The sequence below is a fragment of the Alligator sinensis genome, unplaced genomic scaffold, assembly GCF_000455745.1.
Source record: "Alligator sinensis unplaced genomic scaffold, ASM45574v1 scaffold628_2, whole genome shotgun sequence".
In the NCBI taxonomy this organism is placed as follows: domain Eukaryota; kingdom Metazoa; phylum Chordata; order Crocodylia; family Alligatoridae; genus Alligator; species Alligator sinensis.
The window spans coordinates 2,423,430-2,436,277 of NW_005841833.1; the positions used below are offsets into that span (position 1 = coordinate 2,423,430).

The window sequence follows — 12,848 nt, forward strand, 5'->3', positions numbered from 1 at the left end:
CGAGCGGGGCGCCGGTCCCGCCGGATGCCGGGGCGGAGCCGCCCGCCAGGCCCGCCCCGCGGGTCTACACCCGCACCGGGGACAAAGGTAGCGGCCCCGCGCGGGGCAGAGGGGCCGGAGAGGCCTGTGCATCCATAGGGTCTGCAGCACAGGGAACCGTGTGCAGGGCCGCGAGCGTGCGCGAGGCGTCCCGCAGTGGGGATGGTGGGTGGAGGTCATCTCTGGTGATTGAACTGTGAGGGAGACAGCACGAGGGCTGTTGCGCTGGAGACGAGCGAGAGCTCCTTGCGTACAGACGGACTGACTGAATCTCCAGCACACGAGCCTCGTGTTCAGTGTCTGTGGGGATGGACATCTCTACCCCTGGTCTGTAGAGATGAGATGCAGCACGAGGGTTCCTGCGCTGGAGGTGATCGATAAATGGACAGACAGACAGATAAATCAGTGCAGGAAATCTGGTGCAGGGGAGCGAGAGGGAGCATGCACACGGTCTCCTGCCCTGTAGATGAGAGGAAGAGATGGAGAGGTCTCATTTCCAGCGCACAGACCTTGTGTTCTGCCCTATGGAGAGCTACACCTCTGTCTGTAATCAGCGTAGAGATACGGAGCACAAGGCTTCCTGCGCTGCAGAAGACGGATAGCTATCGTCTTCAATGCAGCAACCCTTGTACAAGAGAGCGAGCGTGCAACAAGGTTTCTTGCACTGGAGATGATATAGATGCATCTACCTATAGACACTGATTTAATCTGTAGGGCCAAGGAGGTGATCCTCCCCCTCTACGCGGCCCTGGTCAGGCCACAGCTGGAGTACTGCGTCCAGTTCTGGGCACCCCACTTCAGGAGGGATGTGGCCAGCATGGAGAGGGTCCAGAGGAGGCCAGCCGTGTGATCTAGGGACAACAGGGCAGGCCCTACAGTGAGAGGCTACGGGACCTGAACCTGTTCAGCCTTCACAAGAGAAGGCTGAGGGGGGACCTGGTGACCATCTATAAGCTCACTAGGGGGGACCAGAAGGGTTTGGGGGAGACCTTGTTTCCCCTAGCGCCCCCCGGGATAACAAGGAATAACGGCCACAAGTTGTTGGAGAGTAGGATTAGATTAGATGTCCATAAGAACTACTTCACAGTCAGGGCGGCTAGGATCTGGAACCAACTTCCAAGGGAAGTGGTGCTGGCTCCTACCCTGGGGGTCTTTAAGAAGCGGCTCAATGCCTACCTGGCTGGGGTCACTTGAGCCCAGTTTCCCTCCTGCCCAGGCAGGGGGTCGGACTTGAAGATCTACAAGGCCCCTTCCGACCCGACTTCTAGGATTCTATGATCTCCAGCACAGGAACCCTTGTACTCTGTATCTACAGGGATCTACATATCTATCCCTAATCTGTATATAGATACCTCCAGTACAGGAAACCTTGTGCAGAGAAAGAGAATCGTCTTCAGCACAGAAAATCTTGTGCAAGAGAGAGCATGCATGTGGTTTCTTGCCCTAGAGACAATAGATAGAGACTGATTTAACCTCTAGTGCAGGAAACCTTGTGTTCTTTACCTATAGAGAATAAAGGTAGAGATTTATATGAATCTGTAGGCAGAGAGAGAACACAAGGTTTCCTGAGCTGGAGATGATAGGTATTATATTTATTTATGCATGAGCTTTTGTGAACTAGAGCTCACTTGTATGGGACATGGTGAGAAGATGCACAGGAAGCAGAGTAAAAGAAGGGGAGAGAAGTTGGAACAGCAAAGACCGGGGGGTGGAGGGGGCGTGAGTAGGTCTGGAAGAGACTAGCAAACCTGTAGGAAAAAAGGACTCGCTGAAACAAATCCAGGTAGTGGGTGGGGGAGAATCCATCGTCCCTGTTTAAACCCTGCTTGATGCAGTGCAGTCCCTGGCCAATTGCTTGTTCTGCAGTGTCCCGTTCAAATCTGTTTTTAAAAGGCTGCCATCTGAGAACAGCCACCCTTGGGTCAGTGATGGAGGGTCTAGGGAGGTTCAAGTGGAAGAAGCATACCAGAGAAATACCAGTGCACTGGGTGCAGCACGTCTCTAAAGGACACAGAGGCAGAGACCTCCCCCTCCTGCATCTGTAACACAGACCTAAGATTGTCACATCTGCAGGCCCCAGCTTAGTGCCACTGCAGCGAGTTGTTCCAGTCGTGGGCCTGTCTGTTCCAAACCCTTTTCATGTTTGTGGCTTGTTTTTAAAGGATTTTCCAGCACATTCACAGGTGAGAGGAGGTCAAAAGACGATCAAGTATTTGAAGCTTTGGGAACAACAGATGAATTGAGTTCAGCTATTGGGTAACAAAACTATAAATTTTCTGTTATTTGACCTTTGCTTGCCTCTGCATATTTTTTTAAAACTGGGAAGCATCTCTCAAAAGCAAAGTTCTGATGCTCATGCCATGCTGTTGCTACCGATCTTTTGTAAAGGGGACACTGTGCTTAGGAGTTCATCTTTTTTACTTTGCTATTAGTTGACACCACCACAGTCAGTCGTGGTTGCTATGAAACCTCTTACGATGAAAGGATGCAGCAAAGCTGAAACAGCTTGTACCTAGCTGCATTTATTCTGTTCTTTGTGCACATGATGTTTTCCTTTAAAGAAGGATTGAGCGACAAAAATGATCAGCCTGTGGACAAGTGACCCCTTAGTTGTTGCAGTGCAACAGTCCCTGCGAGCCAGTGCACATACAGTCGTTATGAGCAGTAAATATAGAAGAGATGCCAAATTGGACTCTTGTGCCCCATGACTAACTACTCTGCTTTCTCTCACTCTAGACTTGCTAGTGAATTAAGCAGTGAAAGTGGCCATATATTTGCCGAACAACTGCACAAAGTGAGTAGTAACTATGTTTTTGGGGATGGGGGATCTAACAGTCATTATAGTTGCATTATTGACCAGTGGAGTTCTGAAGCTCTTGGACTGAATCCCCTCAGCAGCTCTGAAAGCAGTTGACATGCTGCATCCCAGCCCTTTCGGCTGACTTGAAAAATCTCAGCTCTGATTACTTGAAGAAACAAATCTCTTCTCTTTAACAATACCCTGAAGGAAACCAGTAGAGTGAGGAGCGAGTCAGCTGTGCAGCAAATCCATCACAGAGCTGTTTCCGATCCATTTTCATGCACGCTTGGGAACACGCAAAACCAGCCTTGCTGTCTTGCATCCTTAGATTGAAATCGAGAGAGAAGAAATACTGAAGTGAGGATGGAGAGGAGGGAGAAACCGGCTCCCGCCTAGGTACATTCGGGGTTTACTAATTAGCCACACAGTGCAGAAGAGTTCAATATCAGCTTATTTACAGCTCTGGAACATAAAGCTACCTCTTCACTGGCTCACTAGAGCATCAAGTATCATCTCTGCAATTGCAATTTTGTTGCCTGTGCTTTGGCTGTAGCAAATATCCTTCATTTTTTCCCCCCCTCTTCCTTTTGCTCTCTCCAGGTCCAGTGCATGCTGCAGGATGTCGGGGCCAACATTGCCACCCCCATCTCTTCAGCCAGGGAGGCTCACTTAAGTAATCCTCCAGTTCTTTTTTCTAACATAATGGCTGTAGACTTAAACTTCCCCCACATGGGTTGGAAGTATTTAGGAAAGCTGGTAGTGAACTTCTGTTAGTGTTTGCCTCAGCAGTTGGCGTCTACGGCAGTCAAGTCTCAATTACGCCACTTTCCTTGACTATTTAATACAACAAATGTAACATGCTCAACAAGACGGATCTTGCAAGTAATTCATGCCAGCATTTAAGTCACTTCCTCTTTGCTTCTCTAGAACGGACCTCATTTACTGAAAAACCAGTGCTGGAGCTGGAGCAGTGGATTGATAAATACACAGAACAACTTCCACCTCTCACTGCTTTCATTTTGCCTGTAGGTATTGCTTATGCTTATTACTGAAGTCAAAAGGTTTGCTAGGTGATTTGATTGATGACTGAATCTAAAACCAGTTATCAGTTCATAATAAACCCAAACATGAGGTTGGTCTTGAGGTCCTGCCAACACATGCTTCCATCCCGCTTTGGGGGGTTTGAACCTACAACTAACAGCCCTGAAAGGATGGAAGAGATTAACACTTGCTGTTCTATTGTATTTAAAATAAGTTCCAAAATGCCTAACACCTGTAGCACCAAAGAGAAATATAGCTTCTGCGAGTCAAATATGGCTTGCTTTTGTGCAGGATGTCATGAGCTTACTAAACTTTATGCAGCTAGGAGATGAGATCTAGTTTCAGTTACAAGGCATTCATGTATTTTCTTTCAGTCAGGAGGTAAGAGTAGCGCTGCCCTTCACTTCTCCAGAGCTGTCTGCCGCAGAGCAGAGAGATGGTAAGTGTTTGCTAGCATAACCTGAATAAAACTGAGGAAAAGATCCGCTGAGACCAGATAGCTGCAGCAGCCATTGAGCCGTGCAAAACAGCATCCAATGCAACTGGTCTTAAGTCAGATTTTAGCAAAACTGCAGTTGAACGAGGGGGAAATATTGGCTTGAGAGCTCCTGCAGCATCTGAGGCAGCTGCTTCAAGAGGCCAGCTTTAACCACTGCACTCTGGAAGCAGTAAGCAAAGTGCAGAGGCATCTCTCCAGGACTGTGGCTGTAGAACTCCTTTTGCAAGCTAACATATATAGGAGTAACAACAGAACAATGATATCTGGGCAGCAAGTAACCCAATATCTTATGGTTTCTTGTTAAATGTCAGTTAGTATAATTGTATTGATGCACATATCAATAAACTCTGCAGAATAACTTCATGCTCAGAGCAAGAGGAAAGAGAATAGATTAGGACCTGCCCATACTGAGGGGGTGGATTCACTACCAATAGTTATCCTTATGAGTTACCATTGATACTGATACTTTATCATACAAGTTCCAACTCTCCTACATGCCATAAAACTACAGGTTTTCAGTGCTTACGATCTACATCATGAAGAATACAGAGACTCCTTATTAACTAATCGAGGTTTTGAGCATCTTCTAACCTCGGAGACAAGTCTGTTCATCTGTGTGCTCAGAGCCAATAGATTTGCCAAAGCCATTCACTCTGTGTTTCTCCCTTCTTAGTGTGGTTCCCATAGTGCAAGCAGGAGAAGCGGATCCAAACGTGGCCAAATATTTGAACAGGTAAAGCAAATGCAGGGATTGCTGCTCTCAGCAAGGGTGCGTTAGTGCTAGTTTCCTCTAGTCGTCAGCAGCCACAGCATCCCCAGAGAGAATGCTGCTCCATGTAATGATTTCAGCTTGTCTAAGGCTTGACATAGACTGAGCTGGAAAGCAAGGTTGCTTGTTTAATACCTGGATGCAGCAGCCTAAAAAAAACCAGATGCTTCCCAGGTCCTGTGGGAGCACTCATTTGATCCTCATTGTGTATGCCATTTTGGGCATCGCTGCTGTTTACTTTGTTTCAGTTGCTCCATTTCCCTCGCAGCTCCCCGTGCTGTAATTCAGCACGCTGTCTTACTCATACCGGCGGCTAGCTGCAAATGCATCAGATGACAGATGCGCATTTCTTTACTGCTTTCCTTTCCCTGCCTTCCAGACTCAGTGATTATCTCTTCGTTTTGGCACGTTACGCTGCAATGAAGGAAGGGAAGGAAGAAAAAATATACACCAGGAGTGAGCCGTAAGTTGCAGGTGACACTTCTTCCTATACCAGGAGAAGCTAAATCTGGTAGAGATTCTCTGTGCAGGGAAGAGAGAATGCACCTGGATCCAGGGTACCCATTGCCCACCCATCCTGTGACTGAAGTAGCTTAGGGTCTTTGTTTTATAAACCTGTAAGGAGTGCTCAGCTGGTCTGCAGAACTCACCTGCTTCCATTAGCTAGTTTCCAGATCCGAGCATCCAGTTCTAATAACTGCCTTGGAAATGGCTTCAGAATGACTCTCTCTGACAGCTGACTGAAAGTTAAATCCCATTTCACTTCTCAGAGCAGTGGCAGGTGTTGCTGAAGGAATCTGACAGCGCTCCGATGAAAGGAACAGAAAAATGTGCGTGACATCTCTTAAAAGCTGAAAGTATCAATAGTAAAGAGAACTGGGGCATGGATTCGGGGACCCAGTCCATAAGCTCTAAAATACAGCGTGAGTAACTTGCATCAGAAGGCCCTTTGCTACCAAATCCAGCCTGCTTTTTCCCTTTTAAGCTGGCTGCACTCCATCAATTCTGGCTGGAGCTGAAGGAAGGGTTCATAGGTTTAAGGAAAGCGCTAAGTGCCTGTCTGCACATGCGGAGAATCACTTGGTATCGCAGCACATCCGCTGCTAGCTATGGGCTAGTGCAAGGACAAGAGTTTAAAGAACCAATGGGCCAAATCTCACAGTCCTTCTGCAGACAAGCCCAGCCTTGTGGCTAATAGGAGTCTTGCCTGCACCAGGAGGGCTCTGACCTCATGAATATTTGCCCAGCTCTTAGGCAGAGGCCTGCATGAGGTCTCATGCTAGGAGGGACTATTCCCAGCTAAGAAAATAGTATTGCAAGGAGTCGGGTGCAACTGCTTTGTCACCAAATGCTGAAGAGCACCTTTAAAACACAGCAGGACATATTGAATCTGCTGCCTCTAACTCCTTATTTCTTTATTTGAAGTATTTGGGGTGGGGGTCAAGGATAGAGAGATTGCAGCAGATTGCCTCCCTTCTAGCTGAGCACAGGGATGCTTAACAAACGAGGGGGGAAATGGAATCTAAACTGCTGATAAAAAAAGAAGGCTAAAGCATCTTCAGGTGAATTAAAGGAGCAGGCCCACTCTATGTTGAGATTTTCACGGCAACTCTTTCACAGCTTCTCTAGCTGGTCTGCTGCTTTGAAGGCTGTAGGAAAACCGTTCACATCCATCAGCACAACACATCTAAATTAGCCAGTTAACAGTGCGATGGGCCTTTCCCTCAAACCGGGCAGCCGTCAGTAAAGGTTCATACATCCAATTCCAGCCCTCAAAGCATGGCAGTGTAGTTTGGAAGAACATGCCAAAGTGTCTGGACCACAGGATCTTGTACAATTTAAAAGCAAGCATTAAAGAACCTCAGAATGCGACCAGTGTCAAGTGCCTGGGCTTTTTCACCCTTTTAAATTCTTTGAGTATAAATTGCTGCAAGCCTGTGTTCAGGAGCATTTAAATCCTGCCACCTTTACAGTACAGTATTTAAGTGGGAACCACCTTAAGCAAAACACACACAAGAAACCCACCCCCACCCCCTTTCGCTTTTGTGTTAACTTTTTAATCAGAGCTGGGGCTGAGTGAAGAATGCCTATCACTAATAGATAGTGCTGTCTCATTATTCACCTTTTTCTTCTTTAACAGATATTTCATGGCTATTGTTAACGCACATTTTTCACAGAGTAATTTTCAAAGCCTTAGCCTGTAACACATCCCAATGACAAATGTTCTTGATTTGGACTCTACCTTCAGCAGCAATGTCACATCAGGCATTTTCTCAATACTTACTGCCGACAGGCCATCCAGTTTTATGATCGCTGCGTCTCAGTTATCGCTAGTGAACCTTAAGAATCCAGAGGCTTTTCCAAGTTTAATTGAATAAAATTCTTTGTATAATAAATTCTTCACGAATGCTGCATAAATCAGCTCTGGGATGGATTCTTTTTCTTCCCAACAGGGCAAATAGAAATCTCACTAGCATTTCTGAACCAATGCAAGTATTATTTAGTCATCGCCATTTAACAAGGTGTGCAGATTCAGTTTGTTGTGCCCTGCTCAAGAACTTTTTAAATGTTTCCCCCTCTTAACAGATTTCTGGGCAAACTCTTCTAGAACTGGAGCTAGGGGGAAGGCTGCTGTCTAAGCTGGGGCTTATTTAAATATGTGCCTGTCAGCCAGAGCTGGAATTTAGTAGTATTGAACACTTCTCTTAAATCACATTGATGAGAGAAAGCAGGCTCAGAGCCACACAGATGCCTAAGGGTTTGCCTAATGGGGGAGCTGCTGGGTGAAGGTCACAATTAGTTATACTATGCATGTTGGATTAACCCCTTAGTGCGTGTGATCTCCCTGCCTGCATTGCTGAGCAGGTTGGGATGCCTCTGCTGTTCGTGATGGAGGCAACAGCCCAAGACTTGACCCAGTGGAAGGATTCGCATGGACTTCAGTGAGCGTTGGCTCATGCAACGCAGAATAAATTAAACCCCAGTAGCAGCATCTCTCACTTGAAGACCTGACTGCACGTACATCCTGAAGGTCAGGGGCTATGGGGTGCAGACAGTAGCTCTGCCACTTGAAGGCAGGAGATTAAGTTGATAGGAGACTCTTCATACCGCTCTCAGCTGAAGACAACCTCCAGCTTGGCTGAGCTGCCCCTGCTAACAGCTGGGCTGCACACAGGAATAGGTTATCAGCAGCAAAAGCCGGTTACTCGGTGAATGGATTTAGGGCATGAAAATGAAATGAAGGCAGACTCCTCTCCTCCACCCACCCCATGCTCCAAGACTGAGGTTAAGTTTGACTTCACAAGCCCTGTCCCCACCCAGCTGATGCACACCCATGCTCTCTGGGGACCCATTCCTACACCTCATTAATGAGAGGAGCTGGGGAAGGATGGCAGATGCTTTGTCCACCCTGACCATATGCAGAGCCCAGATACAGTTTTGCCTTGCAGGGCTTTATTTACGATTACCTTGGAACTGTCAGAGGAGACATATGTTGCTAAGGGTCGTTTATTCTTGTTTGGAAAATTTATGGCATCTCCTAGCTTACACACTGTCAAGCCTGGAAGGATTGGCCCCAAAACCTCTTGCTGCATGATTGGATCAGACGCCGGTACATCTGTTAACACTGTAGGAGCTGTAAAAGGAAATAAGTCGAACTATAACTCAGCCACCTCTATTACGTCCACACCATGCAGGCAGCAAGGCGACCGCTGTTCCTGCAGAAATGACACAGACATACATTTCGACAAGCCAGCGGTTCCTTTGAGAAATGGGAGAGAGACTGAGAGCCTGCTGATCGCCTTTTAAATAGGCTCAGTGTAGCGTGGGAAAGACTTGGAGACCAGGAGACATGCACCGTTACAAGGATAGGTTCTGGGGCAGGGGGAGCTGGCCATCCTTACTGCTGCTCTTCCTGTTCACACATGTCCACAACTCCCACACTCAGGCAGATGAGAGAGTCTGCTCCCCTGACCTGGGAGAGCAGGAAACGCTCAGAACAAGGCAGCCGCAAGTGGAGCTGTGCACTTTCCTTCAGGTACCTTCACGGCCAACAGCAAACCTTCCCCGCTGCAATTGGTACATTGTGATGATGACCAGGAAGAAGTGGCCGTGGACTCTTCCTATGCAGGTCTAGCACAGGCAGCCAGTGGGGGCTGCATCCCAGCCCTTGGTGGTTGGGTTAAAATGTAAACCAGATCTTGACATAACCACTTTATCAGGCCGCACAGGCAGGGTGAGGCTAAAGGGAATGGAGTGGCTGCCCGGGGAGATGGGAGAAGCTGACCAGTGGCCGTGCCGCCGTAGGGACAAGTAGGGAAGCAGGGCTAGTACTCAGTAAATCCCCCACAGTACAAGCCTGACCTTGGCAATAAGATTTTTTCCAAGCAATTTGAGGTGCCGCTTACCCCACAAGAGTCATATATCACTCCCTGCCAAGAACCAGATAAACCTGCCCGATTAATTACTCCATGCAAGCCCTTGATATCATTCAGAAGCTCTAATTACATTCCCCAACGCCAGCAAAGCTCAAATTAACTTGCAGGGAAATTATCCAGTGAGCATTGAGCTGTTCGTCTAGGAGCAGCGGGGAGGTGGAGATGAATGGCAGGGGCACATTGTATGGGCCAAAGAACCACATGCTGTCGGGCAGGAGAGCGCGGCATTCGACTCCCACCCAGCACAACAGAGTGCAGGCTGGTCTTCGATTCATGGGAACAGGCTGACTACTAGAGGCAGAGAGAAGACATACCTTTGGCTGCCAGCACTGGGAATGTGTTCCAGGTGTAATGCAGCACAGCAGAACTATCCCAGGAGGGCCTGCAGCCGGCAGGAGAAAGATCCATTTTAGAGGAGCTCTGCGGAACGGTGGCATCAGGCTGAGGGATTTCAGACCTGACCCATCCAGGGGCGCTCAGGACAAAGAGCAGGAGGGGCAGGGAAGTCAAGGGAGCCTGGAGCTCTCTGCCAAGGAGGCAGCACCTTACAACCTGCAGCTGTGCCCACCGCTCCCGACCGGCCTGGGCTGGAGGGTTTCCACTGAACAGTTCTCTGCCAGAAACACTGATTCAACCGAACCCGAAGAGCTTATGGAACCACGGCCCTTACCTCCAACTCCTCCGCCAGGCAGCGTCCGTAGGTTCCACTGCAACAAGGTTGAAACCCTTCGCTCCGACTGCGTGCGAACTCGGCCGTTCTAGCGAAGAGTCAAGGCCAGAGCCAAAACGGAGCACTTGCCTGTGTTGGGGCCCTCTGGGACGTGCCGAGTCAGGATGTTCTGAGGGGGTCGCAGCTCCCGCATGGCGCTACATCAGAGTCCATCAGTGCCAGTGGGAATAGCACAACAGCTCCTGCCCCGGGGACAGGCAGTGACACCAGGCTGCAGCATTGGCATCTGAGAGTGCAGACTGGAGCCCCAGGACAGTGGTTGCCCACTGGAAAGCAGAGGGGACGGGGGAGGAACGGGGGTCCTGGGTCACTGCGGGGGGACCTGCAGGCTAGTGACAGCTGCCTTGGGAGCCTTCAGTTAGCGGCTGCTGGCCTGTTCTCTCCTGGCCTGGAAGTGAAGCCAGGCCAGCTGCTGGGATAACAAGGACCAAAACAGAGCCAGAGGGTAGCAAAGCCCCTGCCAGCCTACACTGCAACAGCTACTGGGGCATCTAGCCCAGCAGGGGCTGGTGCTGGCAGGGCTCCAGCCATCCTGGTGCCAGCCACATTGCACCGGGCATGGCTGTTTGCTGGTAGTTCTTGCCCTGGGACATTTCAGTGGTTTCTGCCAGAGACTGCCCTTCGGTGTCTCTTGCCAGGCCCCGATTCCAATTTCTGCCTGTCCCTCCAGGTCCCAAGGTGAGCCAGAGGGTGAGGCAGCCCAGGTGCCAGCCAGGGCACCCCTCTGCCATCCTGATGGTAGTGCCAGTCACGGGGACAGGGGCTGTAGTGGCAGCAGAGGCCAAGGAGAGGAGCAGCTCCCTGGGCAACAGATCGCAACTACGGCAAGGCAAGGTACCATAGCTTCCTTGCAGTGCCACCTACCGGGCTAAAACACCGACCTGCTACCACAACACACAGCAGATCATGCTGTGAAATGCCCACCCCGCAAGGGCCAGCGAATGCTAGGTTCAGGAGGCCTCTGCAAGCAGCATCCCTGTCTTACGTCTAACAGGGCTCTTCTGATCAGCCAGCTGGGCTTGGGATCAACCTCTTGCTCCCAACTCTGCACACCCGAAAGCCCAGGAAGGAAGCAGTGCAGCCAGCTGGCCGCAGCCCTGAGCACATGCCAAGGAGCACATGCGACAGCAGCGCCTGGCTATGCTCGGAGCCCCTCCAGGCTTTGCCATGCGCTGGGGCAGGACGTGCATCGTGATGGCCTCGGTACAGCACAGGCAATGTAGGGAAGCCCCATGCTGGTGCTTGTGGGGGGGCCTTAGGGACATCCAACCAGACCCCAGGCAGCACACCTGAGCACCTGCGCTGGAGGCAAACAGCCCTGGCTGTGCCCTACTATGCTTCCCCACCCACCCATTGCTGCCTGTTTTACCTGGACCGCCCAGGCAGCTGCCTTTCGTCCATGCCCCAGCCTCAGCCAGGCTGTGGGAGCAGTCTCTGCCACCTGCGTACCAAGGACGCGGCCCCCCCCACGGCTCCCCAGCCTTCAAGGAGGAAGAGACCTGTGGAAAGCCACAAGCAAGCAGCTTAGGACAGGAGCAACTGGCCAGCGCGTCCTTCCGAAGAGACGCTGATACACGAGCAAATCCACTGCACAGCAGCCCTCCTCACCCCGAACCTCACTGGGACCCTACCAGGTTCAGGAGAAAATGGGCTTTCTGGGAGCTCTCAAAATGCACCCATTTGTGAGGGCACAGCACTGAAGAGCCCCCTGAGAACACCATCATCTCTCAAAGCCAGCCTGAAGGCCCCTGCACTCCCCCTCTCCACTCCCCATGACTTTGGCCTGCCCCATATGAAGGGGCATTACCTTCCCACTGCCAAGCCCGTTGCCGCCTACACACAGACAGACAGACGGACGGACGGACGCCTGCGTTCTTACTCAACAGATGTTAAGTTTATTTTTTCCCTGTGGTGTGGTCGCACGGGCTGTGCCAGGACCTCAGGACTTATCTATAGAAAAAATAAACACGTGAATCTCCTATGGCAAAACTTTTCCCTTCTCACGCAGACCACGTGAGAGCCGGAGGAGGGCCCGTCGCCTGTTCCCAGTCCTCTCTGGAAGTGTAACAAGCCTTCGAGTCATACAGAAGCTGGCTACTGATGAGACGCACTGCTGTACACACAGCCATCGGGGCCTTCGTTACCCTATCGCAGCTCATCCACTAGCTACAAAACTAAAAGATTTAGTGTTTCATATAGTGCAATATTGCCAGGCTCTTAAAAACCCTGGAGTTTCTAGCTGGGGAAAAGAGATGAAATTAAAACCTTTTTGATGGAAAGTGCTCCTGGGAAATTAAAAAAAAAGTCAAGAAGGGGAGCAAAGTTTCTTGGTTCAAGAAACAAATTTCAGGCTGTGGAATCTATCTGGACACCGCCGTAACGCAAGAAGGAAAAAAAAAGATACCACGTCGTGTTCTGAAGTACAGTCAACTACCAGGCCGGCATCAAACCCTTTCCAGCTACACCACTACAGGTTACCAAATGTGGACTGATCCCTACACCATTCCCCATCCTCTGAGCTCCTGTGGCGCCCT

The 12,848-nt window shown here is 50.0% G+C and overlaps 1 protein-coding gene across 1 annotated transcript; it reads left to right on the forward strand.

Moving 5' to 3' along the window:
- Positions 1–5: 5 nt before the first annotated feature.
- MMAB (methylmalonic aciduria (cobalamin deficiency) cblB type) lies at positions 6–7,582 on the forward strand (the record flags this gene model as incomplete). The annotated part of the gene is made up of 8 exons (XM_014517715.2): positions 6–87; positions 2,202–2,295; positions 2,776–2,833; positions 3,440–3,512; positions 3,767–3,864; positions 4,255–4,319; positions 5,053–5,112; positions 5,528–7,582. Coding segments are annotated over 8 exons (618 nt in total), but the record flags the coding sequence as incomplete, so codon positions are not given.
- Between the last annotated feature and the right edge of the window lie 5,266 nt (positions 7,583–12,848).